At 45.7% G+C, this 25,320-nt stretch overlaps 1 protein-coding gene across 1 annotated transcript; it reads right to left on the bottom strand.

Moving 5' to 3' along the window:
- Positions 1 to 726: 726 nt before the first annotated feature.
- SENP3 (SUMO specific peptidase 3) lies at positions 727 to 25,320 on the bottom strand. The gene is made up of 11 exons (XM_062512156.1): positions 25,267 to 25,320; positions 24,582 to 24,609; positions 23,459 to 23,701; positions 22,429 to 22,540; positions 20,381 to 20,528; positions 6,155 to 6,202; positions 5,052 to 5,129; positions 4,390 to 4,527; positions 3,368 to 3,451; positions 1,666 to 1,716; positions 727 to 847 (listed from the first exon to the last, which is right to left on the bottom strand). The coding sequence occupies exons 1-11, from the start codon at positions 25,318 to 25,320 to the stop codon at positions 737 to 739; spliced, it is 1,095 nt and encodes a 364-aa protein (XP_062368140.1). The 3' UTR covers positions 727 to 736.

The following is a 25,320-nucleotide window of genomic DNA, read 5'->3' as shown; positions in this document are numbered from 1 at the left end:
GGGGGCGGGGCCAAAGCGCGGCGGGGGCGTGGCCGGAGCGAACCACGTGGGGGGAAGGGGGGGGGGGTTCGGCCGCGTCTCCCCCGCTGTGGGCGACCCCGAAATGTCCCCAAATGTCCCCAAAATTGTCCCCAGATGTCCCCTGGACCCCTCCCCACACTAAAACGTCCCCAACCCCCCCAAAATGTTCCCAAAACGTCCCCAAATCCCCCCCTCAAATGTCCCCAGATGACCCGTGGAACCCCCCCACTATGTCCCCACGGGCCCCTCCCCCACCCCAAAATTTCCCCAAATCCCCCCCAAAATCTCCCCAAATATCCCCCTAAGCCCCACTCTCCCCGAATCCCCCCTCCCCAAAATTCCCAATTTTTTCCCCATTTTCCCTCTTTTTATTCCCACGTTTTCAGGTCCTTTTCCTCCTTTTTATTATTTTTTTTTTTAATTTTATTTTCACTTTTTTTTATGATCCCAAAACATCGGGGCCTTTCCCATTCTCTCCCCGCCCCCCTCCCCCCCCCCCGAAAAAAAAAAAATCCCCTAAAAAAAAAATCCACATTTCCAACTATTACCAAAAAAAAAAAAAAAAAATCCCATTTTTTTTCCCCCTCATTTTTCAGCCGTTTTTTCGCGGCGTTTTCGGCGGGTTTTTTTTTTTTTTTTTTTTTTGGGGGGGGGGGATTTTTTTTTTTTTTTTTAGGGTTTTTTTTTGGGGTCTTTCCCCCAAAATTTTGGGGGTTCAGAGGGCGAGCTGGCAGTGGCAGAGCTCCTTGTACATCAGGCGGCGCAGGTGGGGCATGTCCTGCTGCGTGAAGCTGAAAGGGCGCCCCAGAGCCAGGAATTTACAATACTGCAAAAGAAAAATTCAAATAAAATCAAATCAAATTTTGGGACGTGAATTTAAAAAAAAAAAAAAAAAATTGGGAGGGTTAGTATAAAAAATAATGTTAAAAAAGAAAAAAAAACGGGGAAAGAATTGGGGGGAAAAAAAAAGGGAATCGGGAAATTTTTCGTGCGGGGAAAAAATTTAAATATTTGGTGGGAAAGCGTGGCTTGATCCACCCCGAAAAATTTCAGGATTTTTAGAGTTTGTCCCTTTAAAAAATATCCTGGAATTCTTTCCTGTAAAAAATCTCAGGATTTCTCCCAAAAGCCCTTCCCAAAAAGCCAGAAATTCAACCCAAAACTTCTCCAAGTTCTCCCCAGAAATCCCCAAAATTCCCCGAAATCACAAAATTCACCCAAATCCCAAAAGAATCCACGAAATAGCTCCAGAATGCCCCAAAATTCCCCAAAGCACCCAAAACCTCCCACAAATACCCCAAGAAACGCCCATAAAACATCCCCCCAAAAATTCCACAAAATTCCTCCAAATTTCCCCAAATTTCTCTCAGGACTCCCCAAAAAATCCACCCCAAAAAAAAAAAAAAAAAATCCCCAAAAAAACCTCGAAAAATCTCCTAAAACCTTCCTCAAAAAAAGCCCCAAAAATCTCAATTTTTTTTTCCTCGAAATCCCCTGAAAAAATCCAAAAAAAAAAAAAAATCCCAAATTTCCCCTAAAAAATCCCCCAAAAAATCCCTTTTTTTTTTTTCCCCGTCCAAAATCTTCCCCAAATCCCCAAAATTCACCCCAAAATTGACCCCAAAAATCCCCAAATTTCCTCACCTGCAGCACGAAGGCGCCGCAGTCGCTGTCGTTGTTCTGCCGGGCGACGTTCTGGGGAAAAAAATAAAAAAAAAAACCAAATTTGAGCATTTTGGTGAATTTTAGGGGATTTTTTTTTTTTTTGGGGGGGGGAAATTTTTGGGGTGAATTTTTGGGAATTTTGGGTAGATTTTTGGGGAAACTTGGGAATATTTTGGGGCGATTTTTGCGATGTTTTCGAGGTGATTTTTGGGGGATTTTTGGTGCAACTTGGGTCATTTATTTTTTTTTTTGGGGTGATTTTGGGAGATTTTGAGGAGGATTTTGGAGGGGATTTTTGGGGGGGATTTTTGGGGAAAGATTTTTGGGTTCATTTCCTGTGCGTTTTTGGGGGTTTTTTTTTGGTGGATTTTAATGGGATTCTTGTTGATTTTGGGCATTTTTAGGTAGGATTTTTGGGGTGGTTTTGGGGATTTTTGGGGTGATGTTAGGGGATTTTTTTGGGGTGATTTTGGGTTTTTTTGGGGTGATTTTGGTGAGCATTTTTGGGATTAATTTGGATACCTTATGGGGTGATTTTGGATATTTTTGGGGGTGATTTTGGTGAGGATTCTTGGGGTGATTTTGGATTTTTTTGGGGGTTGATTTTGGATAATCTTTGGGCTGATCTTGGTGACAATTTTTGGGCTGATTTTGGATACTTTATGGGCTGAGTTTTTGGATATTTTTTGGAGCTGATTTTTGATTTTTTTGAGGTAATTTTGGATACTTTGTGGGCTCATTTTGGATATTTTGGGGGGGGATTTTGGTGAGGATTTTTGGGTTGATTTTGGATACTTTATGGGCTGATTTTGGACATTTTTTGGGCTGATTTTGGGTATTTTTTGGGGTGCCTTTGGATACTCTTTGGGCTGATTTTGGAGAGGATTTTTGGGCTGATTTTGGATACCCTTTGGGCTGATTTTGGAGAGGATTTTTGGGGGTGATTTTGGTGAGGATTTTTGGGTTGTTTTCGATACTTTATGGGCTGATTTTGGACATTTTTTTGGGCTGATTTTGGTGAGGGTTTTTGGGTTGATTTTGGATACTTTATGGGCTGATTTTGGACATTTTTTGGGCTGATTTTGGGTATTTTTTGGGGTGCCTTTGGATACTCTTTGGGCTGATTTTGGAGAGGATTTTTGGGCTGATTTTGGATACCCTTTGGGCTGATTTTGGAGAGGATTTTTGGGGGTGATTTTGGTGAGGATTTTTGGGTTGTTTTCGATACTTTATGGGCTGATTTTGGACATTTTTTTGGGCTGATTTTGGTGAGGATTTTTGGGTTGATTTTGGATAATTTATGGGATGATTTTGGACATTTTTTTTGGCTGATTTTGGGTATTTTTGGGGGTGCCTTTGGATACTCTTTGGGCTGATTTTGGAGAGGATTTTTGGGGGTGATTTTGGATACTCTTTGGGCCGATTTTGGATATTTTTGGGGGTGATTTTGGTGAGGATTTTTGGGCTGATTATGGATACCGTTTGGGCTGATTTTGGTGAGGATTTTTAGGGCGATTTTGGATACTTTCTGGGCTGATTTGGGGTATTTTTGGGGGTGATTTTGGTGAGGATTTTTGGGCTGATTTTGGATACACTTTGGGCTGATTTTGGGTATTTTTTGGGGCTGATTTTGGATACTTTTCGGGGTGATTTGGGGGTTTTTCGGGTGCTCTCCCCTCACCATTTTGAAGGCTCCCCTCCACCCCTCACGGAAATCCGGCCGCTCCTTCTTGTCGGCCTCGGCCTGGAGGTAGCGGCAGATGTGCTGGGGGCGGGGCCAAAAGGGGTGTGGTCAGCGGTGGGCGGGGTCCTATAGACCACACCCACCCATGGTTCCTCCTCCTCCAAGCCCCTACCGCCACCCACAAGAAACCACACCCCCACACTTCCGGCCACACCCAATGAGACTCCACCCACCTTTGATCAATGCCCCTTTAAGCCCCACCCCATTTTATAGCAAAAAAAGACAAATTTTTGTGGCTCTGGGCCACGCCCCCTTGCTTAAACCACGCCTTTCATACTGTGGACACGCCCGCTTTCATGTAAGCCACGCCCCATTTTTGGTGACCACGCCTCTTTTCAATATTAAAAAAACCCAGCCCAAATTTGAGGGTTTTCACCCAAATTCTGATTTTTTGGGGGGGGGTCAATTTAGACCGCGCCCCTTTCCAGCTGTTAACCCTGTGACCACGCCCTTGTAGGGAGGCCACGCCCACCTCCAGCCGGCCACGCCCCTTTTTATTTAGCACCTCCCACCCCAGAATTAAACAAAATTTTGGGGGGGGCTCAAAAATTTTTGAGAGTTTGGTCAAATCGAAGCCCCGCCCTTCCCCACAATTTGTAAACTCTAGCCACGCCTGCTTTCGCTGGCCACGCCCACGCCAGGGACAAAACCCCGCCCCTTTTAACCCTTCCCACCCCACTATTGATTTTAACCCACTTTTAACCCGAAACACGCAACGAGCGCCACCAAATCCAAGCCCTGCCCACCCCAATTTTAACACCGGCCCACGCCCACTTTTTGGAGTTGGCCACGCCCCTCAAACTTAACCCATTCCCTCCCACACTGAGCCCTAAAAAACCCCAACGATCGCCTCCAAATTTTAAGCCCGCCCACCCAAATTTTCGCACCGGGCCACGCCCTCTTTTTTTGTTTTGTTTTTTTGCTGGGGCCACGCCCCAATTTGGGGGGGCCACGCCCACCTTGGGGCAGCGGCGGTTGAGCGTGCGCTGGGAGTCGAAGTAGGTGATGGTTCTGCGCGCCACGTCCACGGCCACCAGCGACCAGTGCACCTCCAGGTGGATGGGGATCAGCAGCAGCTCCTTCCCGAAAATATCCACCTGCAGAGGGGCGGGGCCGCACCTGGGACACGCCCACAGACAGCCACGCCCACCCCCCCCCACACACGCACCCCACGGCCACGCCCCGCTGGAAAAAAATCCCGGTGGAAATGGGGGAGATTTGGTGGGGGGTGATGGTGGCGGGGATTGAGGGGTTAATGTGAGGCCACGCCCAGTTTGGGGCGGGGTGGTTGAGGCCACGCCCACATATAGGACACGCCCATTCAGAGCCAGCCCAGGTGGAAAAAATCCCCAGTGGAAATGGGGGAAGTTTGGGGGAAAATGTTGTGGGAAAATTGGGGGATATTTGGGAAAATTTGGGGAAAATTTGGAGGAAAACTTCAGGGAAATTTGGGGGAATTTTGGTGAGGACTGAAGGGTTAATGCAAGGCCACACCCAGTTTGAACGACACGCCCCTTATAGCCACACCCACCTTATTAACATAACTAGTGTCCCTCCCACCTCCTTTGCACAGCCATTACCCCGCCCAGCTCATTTGCATAGCCGTGGCCCCGCCCCTCACGTTCTTGGTCCAGCGCTGCACGCCCTCGTAGCCGCGGGTGCGGAGTTTGTCGTAGAAAAAGGAGTTGAAGAAATGCACCTGGGGAGGGGGAGGGGCTCACCTGGGACACGCCCATGAAACACCTGGGCATAAACCTGGGGACAGGGACACACCTGGGGACACAGCTGGGGACGCACCTGGGGACACACCTAAGGACAGACACACACCTGGGGACACACCTGGGACACACCTAAGGACACACCTGGGGACACAGACACAGCTGGGGATACACCTGGGGACACACCTGGGGACACACCTGGGGACAGGGACACACCTGGGGACACACACATGGGACACAGACACAGCTGGGGACACACCTAGGACACACCAGGGGACACACCTGGGGATACAGACACAGCTGGGGACACACCTGGGACACACCTGGGGACTGGGACACACCTGGGATACACCTGGGGACACACCTGGGGACAGGGACACACCTGGGGACAGCTGGGGACACACCTGGGGATACAGACACAGCTGGGGACATACCTGGGACACACCTGGGGACAGGGACACACCTGGGACACACCTGGGGACACACCTGGGGACACACACATGGGACACAGACACAGCTGGGGACACACCTGGGACACACCTGGGACACACATGGGGATACAGACACAGCTGGGGACATACCTGGGACACACCTGGGGACAGGGACACACCTGGGGACACACCTGGGGACACACCTGGGGACAGGGACACACCTGGGGACACACACATGGGACACAGACACAGCTGGGGACACACCTAGGACACACCGGGGGACACACCTGGGGATACAGACACAGCTGGGGACACACCTGGGACACACCTGGGGACTGGGACACACCTGGGATACACCTGGGGACACACCTGGAGACACACCTGGGACACAGACACAGCTGGGGACACACCTGGGACACACCTGGGACACACATGGGGATACAGACACAGCTGGGGACATACCTGGGACACACCTGGGGACAGGGACACACCTGGGGACAGCTGGGGACACACCTGGGGACAGGGACACACCCGAGCCACGCCCACTCCGCTCAAGCCCCGCCCCCAGCTCTCACCTTGTCAGGCACGGCGTCCATGACCAGGTCCCCGTACATGTTCATCACCTGCGGGGTCAAAAAAATCACCTGGGGGGGTTCCCAAAAAACCACAAAATTCCCACAAAAACCAACCCAAAACCACCAAAAAGCCCCAAAAAAAATCCCAAAAAATCCTCAAAATTCCTCCCCAAATCTCACAGACCTGGTCCTTGAACCAGGTGGGGCCGTACAGGGTCTGCGAATCAACCCAAAACCCCCAAAAATCCCAAAAAAATCCCAAAAAATCCCAAAAAAAAATCCCCAAAAAATCCCAAAATCTCCCAAATTCCTCCCCAAATCCCCCAGACCTGGTCCTTGAGCCAGGTAGGGCCGTACAGGGTCTGCGAATCAACCCAAAACCCCCAAAAATCCCAAAAAAATCCCAAAGAATCCCAAAGAATCCCAAAAAAAGTCCCCAAAAAATCCCAAAAAATCCCCCAAAAATCCCAAAAAAATCCCAAAAAATCCCAAAAAATCCCAAAAAATCCCAAAAAATCCCAAAAAACTCCCAAAGTCTCCCAAATTCCTGCCCAAATCCTCCAGACCTGGTCCTTGAGCCAGGTGGGGCCGTACAGGGTCTGCGAATCAACCCGAAACCCCCAAAAATCCTCAAAAAATCCCAAAAAATCCCAAAAAATCCCAAAAAAAATGCCCAAAAAAATCCACAAAAAATCCACAAAAAATGCCCAAAAACCCCCAAAAATTCCGAAAAAATCCCCAAATCCCCCAGACTTGGTCCTTGAGCCAGGTGGGGCCGTACAGGGTCTGTGAATCAACCCGAAACCCCCAAAAATCCCAAAAAAATCCCAAAAAATCCCCAAAAAATCCCAAAAAATCCCAAAAAAATCCCCAAAAACTCCCAAAATCTCCCAAATTCCTGCCCAAATCCCCCAGACCTGGTCCTTGAGCCAGTTGGGGCCGTACAGGTTCTGCGAATCAACCCGAAACCCCCAAAAATCCTCAAAAAATCCCAAAAAATCCCAAAAAATCCCAAAAAAAATGCCCAAAAAAATCCACAAAAAATCCACAAAAAATGCCCAAAAACCCCCAAAAATTCCGAAAAAATCCCCAAATCCCCCAGACTTGGTCCTTGAGCCAGGTGGGGCCGTACAGGGTCTGTGAATCAACCCGAAACCCCCAAAAATCCCAAAAAAAATCCCAAAAAATCCCAAAAAAATCCCAAAAAATCCCAAAAAAATCCCCAAAAACTCCCAAAATCTCCCAAATTCCTGCCCAAATCCCCCAGACCTGGTCCTTGAGCCAGGTGGGGCCATACAGGGTCTGCGAATCAACCCGAAACCCCCAAAAATCCCCAAAAAATCCCAAAAAATCCAAAAAAAATCCCAAAAAATCCCAAAAAAATCCCCAAAAAATCCCCCCAAAATTCCCAAAAAATCCCAAATTCCTCCCCAAATCCCCCAGACCTGGTCCTTGAGCCAGGTGGGGCCGTACAGGGTCTGCAACTCGACCCGAAACCCCCAAAAATCCCCAAAAAATCCCCAAAAAATCCCAAAAAATCCCAAAAAATCCCAAAAAATCCCAAAAAATCCCCAAAAAATCCCAAAATCTCCCAAATTCCTGCCCAAATCCCCCAGACCTGGTCCTTGAGCCAGGTGGGGCCGTACAGGGTCTGCGAATCAACCCGAAACCCCAAAAAATCCCAAAAAATCCCAAAAAATCCCAAAAAAATCCCCAAAAAATCCCAAAAAATCCTAAAAAATCCCAAAAAAAATCCACAAAAAATCCAAAAATCTCCCAAATTCCTGCCCAAATCCCCCAGACCTGGTCCTTGAGCCAGATGGGGCCGTACAGGGTCTGCGAATCAACCCAAAGCCCCCAAAAAATCCCAAAAAATCCCAAAAAAATGCCCAAAAAAATCCACAAAAAATCCACAAAAAATGCCCAAAAACCCCCAAAAATTCCGAAAAAATCCCCAAATCCCCCAGACCTGGTCCTTGAGCCAGGTGGGGCCGTACAGGGTCTGCGAATCAACCCGAAACCCCCAAAAAAACCCCAAAAAATCCCAAAAAATCCCAAAAAATCCCAAAAATCCCAAAAAAATCCCCATAAAAATCCCCAAAAAATCCCAAAATCTCCCAAATTCCTGCCCAAATCCCCCAGACCTGGTCCTTGAGCCAGGTGGGGCCTTACAGGGTCTGCAAATCGACCCGAAACCCCCAAAAATCCCCAAAAAATCCCAAAAAATCCCCAAAAAATCCCAAAATCTCCCAAAAAATCCCAAAAAAATCCCAAAAAAATCCCAAAATCTCCCAAATTCCTGCCCAAATCCCCCAGACCTGGTCCTTGAGCCAGGTGGGGCCGTACAGGGTCTGCAAATCAACCCGAAACCCCCAAAAATCCCCAAAAAATCCCAAAAAATCCCAAAAAATCCCAAAAAATCCCAAAAAATCCCAAAAAATCCCAAAAAATCCCCAAAAAATTCCAAAAAATCCCAAAAAAAATCCCCAAAAAATTCCCAAAAAATCCCAAAAAATCCCAAAAAATCCCAAAAAATCCCCAAAAACTCCCAAAGTCTCCCAAATTCCTGCCCAAATCCTCCAGACCTGGTCCTTGAGCCAGGTGGGGCCGTACAGGTTCTGCAAATCAACCCGAAACCCCCAAAAATCCACAAAAAATCCCAAAAAATCCCAAAAAAAATGCCCAAAAAAATCCACAAAAAATCCACAAAAAATGCCCAAAAACCCCCAAAAATTCCGAAAAAATCCCCAAATCCCCCAGACCTGGTCCTTGAGCCAGGTGGGGCCGTACAGGGTCTGTGAATCAACCCGAAACCCCTAAAAATCCCCAAAAAAATCCCAAAAAATCCCCAAAAAATCCCAAAAAATCCCAAAAAATCCCAAAAAATCCCAAAAAAAAATCCCCAAAAACTCCCAAAGTCTCCCAAATTCCTGCCCAAATCCTCCAGACCTGGTCCTTGAGCCAGGTGGGGCCGTACAGGGTCTGCAAATCAACCCGAAACCCCCAAAAATCCCCAAAAAATCCCAAAAAATCCCCAAAAAATCCCAAAAAATCCCCAAAAAATCCCAAAAAATCCCAAAAAAATCCCCAAAAACTCCCAAAATCTCCCAAATTCCTGCCCAAATCCCCCAGACCTGGTCCTTGAGCCAGTTGGGGCCATACAGGGTCTGCGAATCAACCCGAAACCCCCAAAAATCCCCAAAAAATCCCAAAAAATCCAAAAAAAATCCCAAAAAATCCCAAAAAAATCCCCAAAAAATCCCCAAAAAATCCCCCCAAAATTCCCAAAAAATCCCAAATTCCTCCCCAAATCCCCCAGACCTGGTCCTTGAGCCAGGTGGGGCCATACAGGGTCTGCGAATCAACCCGAAACCCCCAAAAATCCACAAAAAATCCCAAAAAATCCCAAAAAATCCCAAAAAATCCCAAAAAATCCCAAAAAATCCCAAAAAAAAATCCCCAAAAAATCCCAAAATCTCCCAAATTCCTGCCCAAATCCCCCAGACCTGGTCCTTGAGCCAGATGGGGCCGTACAGGGTCTGCGAATCGACCCGAAACCCCCAAAAATCCACAAAAAATCCCAAAAAATCCCAAAAAATCCCAAAAAATCCCAAAAAATCCCAAAAAATCCCAAAAAATCCCAAAAAATCCCAAAAAAAAGCCAAAAAAATCCCAAAAAATCCCAAAAAAAATGCCCAAAAAAATCCACAAAAAATCCACAAAAAATGCCCAAAAACCCCCAAAAATTCCGAAAAAATCCCCAAATCCCCCAGACCTGGTCCTTGAGCCAGGTGGGGCCGTACAGGGTCTGCGAATCAACCCGAAACCCCCAAAAATCCACAAAAAATCCCAAAAAAATCCCCAAAAAATCCCCAAAAAATCCCCCAAAAATCCCCCAAAAATCCCCAAAAAATCCCCAAAAAATTCCCAAAAAATCCCCCCAAAATTCCCAAAAAATCCCAAAAAATCCAAAAAAAATCCCCAAAAAATCCCCAAAAAATCCCCCCAAAATTCCCAAAAAATCCCAAAAAATCCAAAAAAAATCCCAAAAAATCCCAAAAAAATCCCCAAAAAAACCCCCAAAAAATCCCAAAATCTCCCAAATTCCTCCCCAAATCCCCCAGACCTGATCCTTGAGCCAGGTGGGGCCGTACAGGGTCTGCGAATCAACCCGAAACCCCCAAAAATCCCAAAAAAATCCCAAAAAATCCCAAAAAATCCCAAAAAATCCCAAAAAAAATGCCCAAAAAAATCCACAAAAAATCCACAAAAAATCCCAAAAAATCCCAAAAAATCCCAAAAAATCCCAAAAAATCCCAAAAAATCCCAAAAAAACCCCAAAAAATCCCAAAAATAATGCCCAAAAAAATCCACAAAAAATCCCCAAAAAATGCCCAAAAACCCCCAAAAATTCCGAAAAAATCCCCAAATCCCCCAGACCTGGTCCTTGAGCCAGGTGGGGCCGTACAGGGTCTGTGAATCAACCCGAAACCCCCAAAAATCCCCAAAAAAATCCCAAAAAATCCCAAAAAATCCCCAAAAAAATCCCCAAAAAATCCCAAAAAAAATCCCCAAAAAATCCCAAAATCTCCCAAATTCCTCCCCAAATCCCCCAGACCTGGTCCTTGAGCCAGGTAGGGCCGTACAGGGTCTGCGAATCAACCCAAAACCCCCAAAAATCCCAAAAAATCCCAAAAATCCCAAAAAAATGCCAAAAAAATGCCAAAAAAATCCCAAAAAAAAATCCCCAAAAAAATCCCAAAATCTCCCAAATTCCTGCCCAAATCCCCCAGACCTGGTCCTTGAGCCAGGTGGGGCCGTACAGGGTCTGCGAATCAACCCGAAACCCCCAAAAATCCCCAAAAAATCCCAAAAAAATCCCCAAAAAATCCCCAAAAAATCCCCCAAAAATCCCCCAAAAATCCCCAAAAAATCCCCAAAAAATCCCAAAAAATCCCCCCAAAATTCCCAAAAAATCCCAAAAAATCCAAAAAAAATCCCCAAAAAATCCCCAAAAAATCCCCCCAAAATTCCCAAAAAATCCCAAAAAATCCAAAAAAAATCCCAAAAAATCCCAAAAAAATCCCCAAAAAAATCCCCAAAAAATCCCAAAATCTCCCAAATTCCTCCCCAAATCCCCCAGACCTGATCCTTGAGCCAGGTGGGGCCGTACAGGGTCTGCGAATCAACCCGAAACCCCCAAAAAATCCCAAAAAAAATCCCAAAAAAATCCCAAAAAAATCCCAAAAAAATCCCAAAAAATCCCTAAAAATCCCCAAAAAATCCCCCAAAAAATCCCAAAAAAATCCCAAAAAATCCCAAAAAATCCCAAAAAATCCCAAAAAAAAATCCCCAAAAAATCCCAAAATCTCCCAAATTCCTGCCCAAATCCCCCAGACCTGGTCCTTGAGCCAGGTGGGGCCGTACAGGGTCTGCGAATCAACCCGAAACCCCCAAAAATCCCAAAAAAATCCCAAAAAATCCCAAAAAATCCCAAAAAATCCCAAAAAAAATGCCCAAAAAAATCCACAAAAAATCCACAAAAAATGCCCAAAAACCCCCAAAAATTCCGAAAAAATCCCCAAATCCCCCAGACTTGGTCCTTGAGCCAGGTGGGGCCGTACAGGGTCTGTGAATCAACCCGAAACCCCCAAAAATCCCAAAAAAATCCCAAAAAATCCCCAAAAAATCCCAAAAAATCCCAAAAAAATCCCCAAAAACTCCCAAAATCTCCCAAATTCCTGCCCAAATCCCCCAGACCTGGTCCTTGAGCCAGTTGGGGCCGTACAGGTTCTGCGAATCAACCCGAAACCCCCAAAAATCCTCAAAAAATCCCAAAAAATCCCAAAAAATCCCAAAAAAAATGCCCAAAAAAATCCACAAAAAATCCCCAAAAAATGCCCAAAAACCCCCAAAAATTCCGAAAAAATCCCCAAATCCCCCAGACTTGGTCCTTGAGCCAGGTGGGGCCGTACAGGGTCTGTGAATCAACCCGAAACCCCCAAAAATCCCAAAAAAATCCCAAAAAATCCCCAAAAAATCCCAAAAAATCCCAAAAAAATCCCCAAAAACTCCCAAAATCTCCCAAATTCCTGCCCAAATCCCCCAGACCTGGTCCTTGAGCCAGGTGGGGCCATACAGGGTCTGCGAATCAACCCGAAACCCCCAAAAATCCCCAAAAAATCCCAAAAAATCCAAAAAAAATCCCAAAAAATCCCAAAAAAATCCCCAAAAAATCCCCCCAAAATTCCCAAAAAATCCCAAATTCCTCCCCAAATCCCCCAGACCTGGTCCTTGAGCCAGGTGGGGCCGTACAGGGTCTGCAACTCGACCCGAAACCCCCAAAAATCCCCAAAAAATCCCCAAAAAATCCCAAAAAATCCCAAAAAATCCCAAAAAATCCCAAAAAATCCCCAAAAAATCCCAAAATCTCCCAAATTCCTGCCCAAATCCCCCAGACCTGGTCCTTGAGCCAGGTGGGGCCGTACAGGGTCTGCGAATCAACCCGAAACCCCAAAAAATCCCAAAAAATCCCAAAAAATCCCAAAAAAATCCCCAAAAAATCCCAAAAAATCCTAAAAAATCCCAAAAAAAATCCACAAAAAATCCAAAAATCTCCCAAATTCCTGCCCAAATCCCCCAGACCTGGTCCTTGAGCCAGATGGGGCCGTACAGGGTCTGCGAATCAACCCAAAGCCCCCAAAAAATCCCAAAAAATCCCAAAAAAATGCCCAAAAAAATCCACAAAAAATCCACAAAAAATGCCCAAAAACCCCCAAAAATTCCGAAAAAATCCCCAAATCCCCCAGACCTGGTCCTTGAGCCAGGTGGGGCCGTACAGGGTCTGCGAATCAACCCGAAACCCCCAAAAAACCCCAAAAAATCCCAAAAAATCCCAAAAAATCCCAAAAATCCCAAAAAAATCCCCATAAAAATCCCCAAAAAATCCCAAAATCTCCCAAATTCCTGCCCAAATCCCCCAGACCTGGTCCTTGAGCCAGGTGGGGCCTTACAGGGTCTGCAAATCGACCCGAAACCCCCAAAAATCCCCAAAAAATCCCAAAAAATCCCCAAAAAATCCCAAAATCTCCCAAAAAATCCCAAAAAAATCCCAAAAAAATCCCAAAATCTCCCAAATTCCTGCCCAAATCCCCCAGACCTGGTCCTTGAGCCAGGTGGGGCCGTACAGGGTCTGCAAATCAACCCGAAACCCCCAAAAATCCCCAAAAAATCCCAAAAAATCCCAAAAAATCCCAAAAAATCCCAAAAAATCCCAAAAAATCCCCAAAAAATTCCAAAAAATCCCAAAAAAAATCCCCAAAAAATTCCCAAAAAATCCCAAAAAATCCCAAAAAATCCCAAAAAATCCCCAAAAACTCCCAAAGTCTCCCAAATTCCTGCCCAAATCCTCCAGACCTGGTCCTTGAGCCAGGTGGGGCCGTACAGGTTCTGCAAATCAACCCGAAACCCCCAAAAATCCACAAAAAATCCCAAAAAATCCCAAAAAAAATGCCCAAAAAAATCCACAAAAAATCCACAAAAAATGCCCAAAAACCCCCAAAAATTCCGAAAAAATCCCCAAATCCCCCAGACCTGGTCCTTGAGCCAGGTGGGGCCGTACAGGGTCTGTGAATCAACCCGAAACCCCTAAAAATCCCCAAAAAAATCCCAAAAAATCCCCAAAAAATCCCAAAAAATCCCAAAAAATCCCAAAAAATCCCAAAAAAAAATCCCCAAAAACTCCCAAAGTCTCCCAAATTCCTGCCCAAATCCTCCAGACCTGGTCCTTGAGCCAGGTGGGGCCGTACAGGGTCTGCAAATCAACCCGAAACCCCCAAAAATCCCCAAAAAATCCCAAAAAATCCCCAAAAAATCCCAAAAAATCCCCAAAAAATCCCAAAAAATCCCAAAAAAATCCCCAAAAACTCCCAAAATCTCCCAAATTCCTGCCCAAATCCCCCAGACCTGGTCCTTGAGCCAGGTGGGGCCATACAGGGTCTGCGAATCAACCCGAAACCCCCAAAAATCCCCAAAAAATCCCAAAAAATCCAAAAAAAATCCCAAAAAATCCCAAAAAAATCCCCAAAAAATCCCCAAAAAATCCCCCCAAAATTCCCAAAAAATCCCAAATTCCTCCCCAAATCCCCCAGACCTGGTCCTTGAGCCAGGTGGGGCCATACAGGGTCTGCGAATCAACCCGAAACCCCCAAAAATCCACAAAAAATCCCAAAAAATCCCAAAAAATCCCAAAAAATCCCAAAAAATCCCAAAAAAATCCCCAAAAACTCCCAAAATCTCCCAAATTCCTGCCCAAATCCCCCAGACCTGGTCCTTGAGCCAGTTGGGGCCATACAGGGTCTGCGAATCAACCCGAAACCCCCAAAAATCCCCAAAAAATCCCAAAAAATCCAAAAAAAATCCCAAAAAATCCCAAAAAAATCCCCAAAAAATCCCCAAAAAATCCCCCCAAAATTCCCAAAAAATCCCAAATTCCTCCCCAAATCCCCCAGACCTGGTCCTTGAGCCAGGTGGGGCCGTACAGGGTCTGCAACTCGACCCGAAACCCCCAAAAATCCCCAAAAAATCCCCAAAAAATCCCAAAAAATCCCAAAAAATCCCAAAAAATCCCAAAAAAAATGCCCAAAAAAATCCACAAAAAATCCACAAAAAATGCCCAAAAACCCCCAAAAATTCCGAAAAAATCCCCAAATCCCCCAGACCTGGTCCTTGAGCCAGTTGGGGCCGTACAGGGTCTGCGAATCAACCCGAAACCCCCAAAAAACCCCAAAAAATCCCAAAAAATCCCAAAAAATCCCAAAAATCCCAAAAAAATCCCCAAAAAATCCCAAAAAAAAATCCCCAAAAAATCCCAAAATCTCCCAAATTCCTGCCCAAATCCCCCAGACCTGGTCCTTGAGCCAGATGGGGCCGTACAGGGTCTGCGAATCGACCCGAAACCCCCAAAAATCCACAAAAAATCCCAAAAAATCCCAAAAAATCCCAAAAAATCCCAAAAAATCCCAAAAAATCCCAAAAAATCCCAAAAAATCCCAAAAAAAAGCCAAAAAAATCCCAAAAAATCCCAAAAAAAATGCCCAAAAAAATCCACAAAAAATCCACAAAAAATGCCCAAAAACCCCCAAAAATTCCGAAAAAATCCCCAAATCCCCCAGACCTGGTCCTTGAGCCAGGTGGGGCCGTACAGGGTCTGCGAATCAACCCGAAACCCCCAAAAATCCACAAAAAATCCCAAAAAAATCCCCAAAAAATCCCCAAAAAATCCCCCAAAAATCCCCCAAAAATCCCCAAAAAATCCCCAAAAAATTCCCAAAAAATCCCCCCAAAATTCCCAAAAAATCCCAAAAAATCCAAAAAAAATCCCCAAAAAATCCCCAAAAAATCCCCCCAAAATTCCCAAAAAATCCCAAAAAATCCAAAAAAAATCCCAAAAAATCCCAAAAAAATCCCCAAAAAAACCCCCAAAAAATCCCAAAATCTCCCAAATTCCTCCCCAAATCCCCCAGACCTGATCCTTGAGCCAGGTGGGGCCGTACAGGGTCTGCGAATCAACCCGAAACCCCCAAAAATCCCAAAAAAATCCCAAAAAATCCCAAAAAATCCCAAAAAATCCCAAAAAAAATGCCCAAAAAAATCCACAAAAAATCCACAAAAAATCCCAAAAAATCCCAAAAAATCCCAAAAAATCCCAAAAAATCCCAAAAAATCCCAAAAAAACCCCAAAAAATCCCAAAAATAATGCCCAAAAAAATCCACAAAAAATCCCCAAAAAATGCCCAAAAACCCCCAAAAATTCCGAAAAAATCCCCAAATCCCCCAGACCTGGTCCTTGAGCCAGGTGGGGCCGTACAGGGTCTGTGAATCAACCCGAAACCCCCAAAAATCCCCAAAAAAATCCCAAAAAATCCCAAAAAATCCCCAAAAAAATCCCCAAAAAATCCCAAAAAAAATCCCCAAAAAATCCCAAAATCTCCCAAATTCCTCCCCAAATCCCCCAGACCTGGTCCTTGAGCCAGGTAGGGCCGTACAGGGTCTGCGAATCAACCCAAAACCCCCAAAAATCCCAAAAAATCCCAAAAATCCCAAAAAAATGCCAAAAAAATGCCAAAAAAATCCCAAAAAAAAATCCCCAAAAAAATCCCAAAATCTCCCAAATTCCTGCCCAAATCCCCCAGACCTGGTCCTTGAGCCAGGTGGGGCCTTACAGGGTCTGCGAATCAACCCGAAACCCCCAAAAATCCCCAAAAAATCCCAAAAAAATCCCCAAAAAATCCCCAAAAAATCCCCCAAAAATCCCCCAAAAATCCCCAAAAAATCCCCAAAAAATCCCAAAAAATCCCCCCAAAATTCCCAAAAAATCCCAAAAAATCCAAAAAAAATCCCCAAAAAATCCCCAAAAAATCCCCCCAAAATTCCCAAAAAATCCCAAAAAATCCAAAAAAAATCCCAAAAAATCCCAAAAAAATCCCCAAAAAAATCCCCAAAAAATCCCAAAATCTCCCAAATTCCTCCCCAAATCCCCCAGACCTGATCCTTGAGCCAGGTGGGGCCGTACAGGGTCTGCGAATCAACCCGAAACCCCCAAAAAATCCCAAAAAAAATCCCAAAAAAATCCCAAAAAAATCCCAAAAAAATCCCAAAAAATCCCTAAAAATCCCCAAAAAATCCCCCAAAAAATCCCAAAAAAATCCCAAAAAATCCCAAAAAATCCCAAAAAATCCCAAAAAAAAATCCCCAAAAAATCCCAAAATCTCCCAAATTCCTGCCCAAATCCCCCAGACCTGGTCCTTGAGCCAGGTGGGGCCGTACAGGGTCTGCGAATCAACCCGAAACCCCCAAAAATCCCAAAAAAATCCCAAAAAATCCCAAAAAATCCCAAAAAATCCCAAAAAAAATGCCCAAAAAAATCCACAAAAAATCCACAAAAAATGCCCAAAAACCCCCAAAAATTCCGAAAAAATCCCCAAATCCCCCAGACCTGGTCCTTGAGCCAGGTGGGGCCGTACAGGGTCTGCGAATCAACCCGAAACCCCCAAAAATCCACAAAAAATCCACAAAAAATCCCAAAAAATCCCAAAAAATCCCAAAAAATCCCAAAAAATCCCAAAAAATCCCAAAAAAAAATCCCCAAAAAATCCCAAAATCTCCCAAATTCCTGCCCAAATCCCCCAGACCTGGTCCTTGAGCCAGTTGGGGCCGTACAGGGTCTGCAAATCGACCCGAAACCCCCAAAAATCCACAAAAAATCCACAAAAAATCCCAAAACATCCCAAAAAATCCCAAAAAATCCCAAAAAATCCCAAAAAATCCCAAAAAAATCCCAAAAAATCCCAAAAAAATCCCCATAAAAATCCCCAAAAAATCCCAAAACCTCCCAAATTCCTGCCCAAATCCCCCAGACCTGGTCCTTGAGCCAGTTGGGGCCGTACAGGGTCTGCAAATCAACCCGAAACCCCCAAAAATCCCCAAAAAATCCCAAAAAATCCCCAAAAATCCCAAAAAATCCCAAAAAATCCCCCAAAAATCCCCAAAAAATTCCAAAAAATCCCCAAAAAAATCCCCAAAAAATCCCAAAAAATCCCAAAAAATCCCAAAAAATCCCAAAAAATCCCAAAAAAATCCCCAAAAACTCCCAAAGTCTCCCAAATTCCTGCCCAAATCCTCCAGACCTGGTCCTTGAGCCAGGTGGGGCCATACAGGTTCTGCAAATCAACCCGAAACCCCCAAAAATCCTCAAAAAATCCCAAAAAATCCCCAAAAAATCCCAAAAAAAGGCCCAAAAAAATCCACAAAAAATCCACAAAAAATGCCCAAAAACCCCCAAAAATTCCGAAAAAATCCCCAAATCCCCCAGACTTGGTCCTTGAGCCAGGTGGGGCCGTACAGGGTCTGTGAATCAACCCGAAACCCCCAAAAATCCCCAAAAAATCCCAAAAAATCCCCAAAAAATCCCAAAAAATCCCAAAAAATCTCAAAAAATCCCAAAAAAAAATCCCCAAAAAATCCCAAAATCTCCCAAATTCCTGCCCAAATCCCCCAGACCTGGTCGTTGAGCCAGTTGGGGCCGTACAGGGTCTGCAAATCGACCCGAAACCCCCAAAAATGCACAAAAAATCCCAAAAAATCCCAAAAAATCCCAAAAAATCCCTAAAAATCCCCAAAAAATCCCCCAAAAAATCCCAAAAAAATCCAAAAAAATCCCAAAAAAATCCCAAAAAAATCCCAAAATCTCCCAAATTCCTGCCCAAATCCCCCAGACCTGGTCCTTGAGCCAGGTGGGGCCGTACAGGGTCTGCGAATCGACCCGAAACCCCCAAAAATCCCCAAAAAATCCCAAAAAATCCCAAAAAATCCCAAAAAATCCCAAAAAATCCCAAAAAATCCCCCAAAAATCCCCCAAAAATTCCAAAAAATCCCAAAAAAAATCCCCAAAAAATCCACAAAAAATCCCAAAAAAAATCCCCAAAAAATCCCAAAAAATCCCAAAAAATCCCAAAAAATCCCAAAAAAATCCCCAAAAACTCCCAAAGTCTCCCAAATTCCTGCCCAAATCCTCCAGACCTGGTCGTTGAGCCAGGTGGGGCCGTACAGGTTCTGCGAATCAACCCAAAGCCCCCAAAAATCCCAAAAAATCCCAAAAAATCCCAAAAAATCCCAAAAAAAAGGCCAAAAAAAATCCACAAAAAATCCACAAAAAATGCCCAAAAACCCCCAAAAATTCCGAAAAAATCCCCAAATCCCCCAGACTTGGTCCTTGAGCCAGGTAGGGCCGTACAGGTTCTGCGAATCAACCCGAAACCCCCAAAAATCCTCAAAAAATCCCAAAAAATCCCCAAAAAAATCCCCAAAAAATCCCAAAAAAAATCCCCAAAAAATCCCAAAATCTCCCAAATTCCTCCCCAAACCCCCCAGACCTGGTCCTTGAGCCAGGTAGGGCCGTACAGGGTCTGCGAATCAACCCGAAACCCCCAAAAATCCCCAAAAAATCCCAAAAAAATCCCCAAAAAATCCCCAAAAAATCCCCCAAAAATCCCCCAAAAATCCCCAAAAAATCCCCAAAAAATCCCCCCAAAATTCCCAAAAAATCCCAAAAAATCCAAAAAAAATCCCCAAAAAATCCCCAAAAAATCCCCCCAAAATTCCCAAAAAATCCCAAAAAATCCAAAAAAAATCCCAAAAAATCCCAAAAAAATCCCCAAAAAAATCCCCAAAAAATCCCAAAATCTCCCAAATTCCTCCCCAAATCCCCCAGACCTGATCCTTGAGCCAGGTGGGGCCGTACAGGGTCTGCGAATCAACCCGAAACCCCCAAAAAATCCCAAAAAAATCCCAAAAAAATCCCAAAAAAATCCCAAAAAAATCCCAAAAAATCCCTAAAAATCCCCAAAAAATCCCCCAAAAAATCCCAAAAAAATCCCAAAAAATCCCAAAAAATCCCAAAAAATCCCAAAAAAAATGCCCAAAAAAATCCACAAAAAATCCACAAAAAATGCCCAAAAACCCCCAAAAATTCCGAAAAAATCCCCAAATCCCCCAGACCTGGTCCTTGAGCCAGGTGGGGCCGTACAGGGTCTGCAAATCGACCCGAAACCCCCAAAAAACCCCAAAAAATCCCAAAAAATCCCAAAAAAATCCCCATAAAAATCCCCAAAAAATCCCAAAATCTCCCAAATTCCTGCCCAAATCCCCCAGACCTGGTCCTTGAGCCAGGTGGGGCCGTACAGGGTCTGCGAATCAACCCGAAACCCCAAAAAATCCCAAAAAATCCCAAAAAATCCCAAAAAATCCCAAAAAAATCCCAAAAAAATCCCAAAAAATCCCCAAAAAATCCCCAAAAAAATCCCCAAAAAATCCCAAAATCTCCCAAATTCCTCCCCAAATCCCCCAGACCTGGTCCTTGAGCCAGGTGGGGCCTTACAGGGTCTGCAAATCGACCCGAAACCCCCAAAAATCCCCAAAAAATCCCAAAAAATCCCCAAAAAATCCCAAAATCTCCCAAAAAATCCCAAAAAATCCCAAAAAAATCGCAAAATCTCCCAAATTCCTGCCCAAATCCCCCAGACCTGGTCCTTGAGCCAGGTGGGGCCGTACAGGGTCTGCGAATCAACCCGAAACCCCCAAAAATCCCAAAAAAATCCCAAAAAATCCCAAAAAAAATCCCAAAAAATCCCAAAAAAAATCCCAAATTCCTCCCCAAATCCCCCAGACCTGGTCGTTGAGCCAGTTGGGGCCGTACAGGGTCTGCAGGTCGTCCATGGTGAGCACGTGGCGCTTGTAGCTGACGCGGAACCCTCGGAGCAGCGCGTTCCCCGGGAGCCGCTGGTAGGACTGCAATAACTGCTGCACCGAGCCCCTCCTGCCCTCGGGTTGGGGAGGAAACCCAAAAAATTCACCAAGAGGTTTTGGGATTCCCCAAAAAAAAAAAAAAAAAAAAAAAAAAAAACCCGGCGGGAATCGGTCGGGAAACGGCCGAAAAGGAAATTTTAAGGGTGGGGGAAGGATTCGACGGCGGAAATTGAGGGGGGGGAAAAAAAAGAAAAAAATCCCAAAGGTCGGTCCTAAAATGAGGCCAAACTGGCACAGAATTCCTGAAAATTCCTGAAAATTCCTAGGAGCGTTTAATTCTTGATTCTTATCAAAAATTTCTTCAAGATCCCCACAGAAGTCCTATGAATTTCCTCTAAAAATTCTCCAAAATAAGATGTTAAAAAATCCCCCCCAAAAAAGCCATAAAAATTCCCCAAAATCCCCCCCAAAATACTAAAAAAATTCCCTAAAATTCCCCCCAAAATACTAAAAAAATTCCCTAAAATCCCCCCCAAAATACTGAAAAAATTCCCCCAAATACTAAAAAAATTCCCCCCAAAAAAACCCCTAAAGTACTAAAACAATTCCCCAAAATCCCCCCCAAAATACCAAAAAAATTCCCTCCCCCAAAAAAAACCCCTAAAACACTAAAAAAAAATCCCCAAAATCCCCTAAATACTAACGAAATTTCCCCAAAAAAAACCCCAAAATACTAAAAATATTCCCCCCCAAAAAAACCCTAAAACACCAAAAAAATTCCCCAAAATTCACCCCAAAACACTAAAAAATCCCCCAAAATTCCCCCCGAAATACTAAAAAAATTCCCCCCTATAAACCCCTAAAATACTAAAAAAATTCCCCAAAATTCACCCCAAAACACTAAAAAATTCCCCAAAATTCCCCCCAAAATACTAAAAAAAATTCCCCAAAATTCACCCCAAAAAATAAAAAAAATTCACCTCTATAAACCCCTAAAATACTAAAAAAATTCCCCCAAATTCACCCCAAAGCACTAAAAAACTTCCCCAAAATTCCCAAAACACTAAAAAATTCCCCAAAATTCACCCCAAAAAATTTAAAAAATTCCCCTCTATAAACCCCTAAAATACTAAAAAAAAAATTCCCCAAAATTCACCCCAAAACACTAAAAAATCCCCCCAAATTCCCCCCGAAATACTAAAATTTCCCCACTATATAAACCCCTAAAATACTAAAAAAATTCCCCAAAATTCACCCCAAAACACTAAAAAATTCCCCAAAATTCCCCCAAAACACTAAAAAATTCCCCTATATAAACCCCTAAAATACTAAAAAAAATTCCCCAAAATTCACCCCAAAAAATTAAAAAAATTCACCTCTATAAACTCCTAAAATACTAAAAAAATTCCCCAAAATCCCCCCTAAAATACTAAAAAAATTCCCCCAAATTCACCCTAAAACACTAAAAAAATCCCCCAAATTCACCCCAAAACACTAAAAAATTCCCCAAAATTCCCCTCGAAACACTAAAAAATTCCCCAAAATTCCCCCGAAATACTAAAAAAATCCCCCTTTATAAACCCTTAAAATACTAAAAAAATTCCCCAAAAAACCCTTAAAATACTAAAAAAATTCCCAAAAATCCCCCCCAAAATTACTAAAAAAATCCCCCTCCGATAAAACCCTGAAATAGCAAAAAAAATTCCCCCAAAACGCCCAAAAAATAATAAAAAATTCCTAAAAAACACCCCTAAAAAAGCGCCAAAATAATAAAATAAAACCCACTCAATTCCCCCAAGAAAACACTAAAAAAAAAAAACCCAAAAATTTCAAAAAAATCCCAAAAATTTCAAACAAATTCCCCAAAACCCCCGCTACAAATCCCCAAAATCACCCCAAAACCCCTCAAGCACCCCCAAAATTACCCAAAAATGTCCAAATTTCCCCAAAACTCCCCAAAATTCCCGGACCTCTGGGGGGTGCTGAATTCCTGCTGGAAAATGTCCTCGAGTTTTTCCACGACCTCGTCGGCGCTGACGGGGATCAGGCTCCCGTAGGCCTGCAGGAACTCGTCCAAAATACCTGAAAACGCCCCAAAATTCCGCCCTCCGTGACGTCATCGGGTCTCGAATTCCCCAAAATTCCAAAAAAAAAAAAAAAAAAAAAATCCCAAAATTCCGGTGAAAATCGCCCCGAATTTGGTGAAAAATCCGATCGGGAATCGGTGGAGTTCTGGTGAAAATGGGTTTCCCAAAAAAAAAAAAAAAAAAAAAAAAAACAAAAAAACCCGAAATTTGCCCAAATTCACCCAAAAATTGAGGCCGTCCGTGACGTCACCAGAACCCCAAATTCCCGAAATTCCCAAATTTCCTGAGAAACTCGGCCCCAATTTGGAAAAACTCGGCCCAAAATTGGTGGAATTCCCCCCCCAAAAATTTCCCCAAGTTTGGGCCTTGATGACGTCATCACCAAATCTGCGTTCCCTGATGACGTCATCGCCCCAACCCCACCTGGGACCCCCCAAATTTCACTTCCTGATGACGTCATTGGCGGAAACACCGCCCCCAACGGTGACGTCACCACCCGGATTTCCCACTCCCGATGATGTCACAACCCCAAAATTTTCACTCCCGCTGACATCATCAGCCAAACAGTGGCTCCCCAATGATGTCATTGCCCCAAATCTCGGTCCCCAATGACGTCATCACCCAAACCCCACCCATTGACGTCAGCAATGACATCATCACACAAACTCCACTCCTCTAAGACGTCATTGCCCTAAACGCCACCCCATGATGTCACCACCCAAAACTCCGCTCTCCAATGACGTCATCGCCCCAAAGCCCACCCCGTGACGCCACCGATGATGTCCACACCCAAAACTCCGCTCTCCAATGACATCATCGCCCGAAACCCCTCCCCATGATGTCACCGATTACATAATCACCCAACCCCCACCCCCGTGAGGTCAGCAATGATGTCACCGATGACGTCACTCACTCTGGACGCAGGTCACGTGCTCTTCGCGCAGGGGGGGGCTGGGCTGGGTCGGGGGCGTGGCCCTGGTGGGGGGAGGGGCCTGGGGGGCGTGGCCAGGAGCGGCCCCTCCCCCTCCGGTGACGTTGCTGATCAGGATTGGCCCCCCCGGGACGGGGGGTGGGGGAGGGGCGCAGGGGGGGGAGGGGCAGCCCAAAAGAGGCCCCGCCCCTCCCCCACCCTCCCCCAGCCCGTTGGGGAGGGGCCCTGGAGAGGGGGAGAAAAAAGAAAATTAAAATCCCCAAATTCGAGTTTTTCACCCCAAAAACTCCGCCCCCCAAACCGGAAACCACGCCCCCATTAATTCCATTAACACCACACCCCTTAATTAGGCTGAAACCCTGCCCCCCATTTTCGGCCCTGCCCCAAAACTGGCCCCTCCCCCAATTTTTGACCCCTCCCCCAATTGTTTGACCCCTCCCCCAAATCCCAGCCCAAATTTTTGGGCCCCTCCCCCCCAATTTCCCTTCCCCACCCCCCACCTCCTCACCTTCATTCCCCCCCTCCCCACCCCCCATCCCCTCCCCCACCTCCTCCCCCTCCACCATCCCCAAACTCTCATGAGCGAGGGGGTGGTGGGGGAGGGGCGGCACCGCCAGAGGGTGGGGGAGGGGCGAGGCCAGGTGGGGGAGGGGCTGCAACGTCAGGGCCGCCGTGGGGGGAGGGGCGGCCCCTCCCCCCCTTTTCTGCTGCGCTTCCGGGTTCTGCGAGGGGGGGAGGGGGGGATGGGGAAGGGTTCGGCCTGCTCGGGATGGGGGAGGGGCTTTTCGGGCGCCCCTCCCCCCTCTCCGGGCGCCCCTCCCCCCCCAGAGGCCCCCCCGGGCCAGGAGGAGCCGGAGGAGCCGCAGGGCCCGGAGCCGCCGCTTGGGGGCGCCCTTGCGCCTCCAAAATTTGGGGGGAGGGGCCCCCAAAATTCCCCAGCCCCTCCCCCCACCCCCGGCCCCCCCTCCCCCCCCACGAACGGGTCGGTCCGGCCCCTCCCCCACGGCCCAAAAAGGGGCGGAGGGGGGGGAGGGGGAGGAAGGGGAGGGGGAGGGGGGGGAGGGGCTGAGGTTGCCCCTCCCCCCATCCCCAGCCCCTCCCCCACCCCCCGAATTCGGCGCCTCCTTCATGGCCTGAAAGAGGGAGAGGGGGAGGGGCGAGTCAGGGGTGGGGGGGTGCAATTAATGACCATTAATTAAATCAAAGTTCCCAATTAAACCCCGAAACTCCCGTTCATGAAACCGAAACTTCCCTTCATTAAAACTCCCTTAATTAAACAGGAATTTCCATTAATTAAACCGAAAGTTCAACTCCCCAAAATTCCCATTAATTCTCCCCAAATTCCCGATGAACCCGCAAAAATTCCCAGTAATTAAACCAAAATCCCAACTGAATCCCAAAATTCTCATTGAGTAAAGCAAAATTCCCATTGAAAAAAAAAAAAAAAAAAGAAAAAATTCCCAATTAATTCCACCCAAACTTCCCAATTAATTCCTCCAAAACTCCCATTCATTAAGTCCCGATATTCTCATTGAATCCAAAAAATTCCCGCAGTTCCCCCCGGAATCCCCCAAAAATCCCAAATTATCCCCAAAAATTCCAAATTCCCCCCAAAAATTCCAAAATGCCCCCCCAAAATTTCCCGATTCCCGCCGCCCATCCCCCCGTTTTCCCCCAGCCCGTCCCCCCCCCGTGTCCCCCCCGCTCCCGCGAGCCCCTCCCCCTATTCCCGGGCGGGATTTTTGGGATAATTTTGGGGGTTTTTGGGAATTTTTGGGATCCGCGCTCACCCCGGGCCGGCCTCGCTCGGGTCCCGCCCCTCCGGCGCCGTCTGATGACGTCAT

This window comes from Cinclus cinclus, chromosome 34, assembly GCF_963662255.1.
Source record: "Cinclus cinclus chromosome 34, bCinCin1.1, whole genome shotgun sequence".
Taxonomy (NCBI): domain Eukaryota; kingdom Metazoa; phylum Chordata; class Aves; order Passeriformes; family Cinclidae; genus Cinclus; species Cinclus cinclus.
This window is presented reverse-complemented; position numbering and strand designations above follow the sequence as displayed.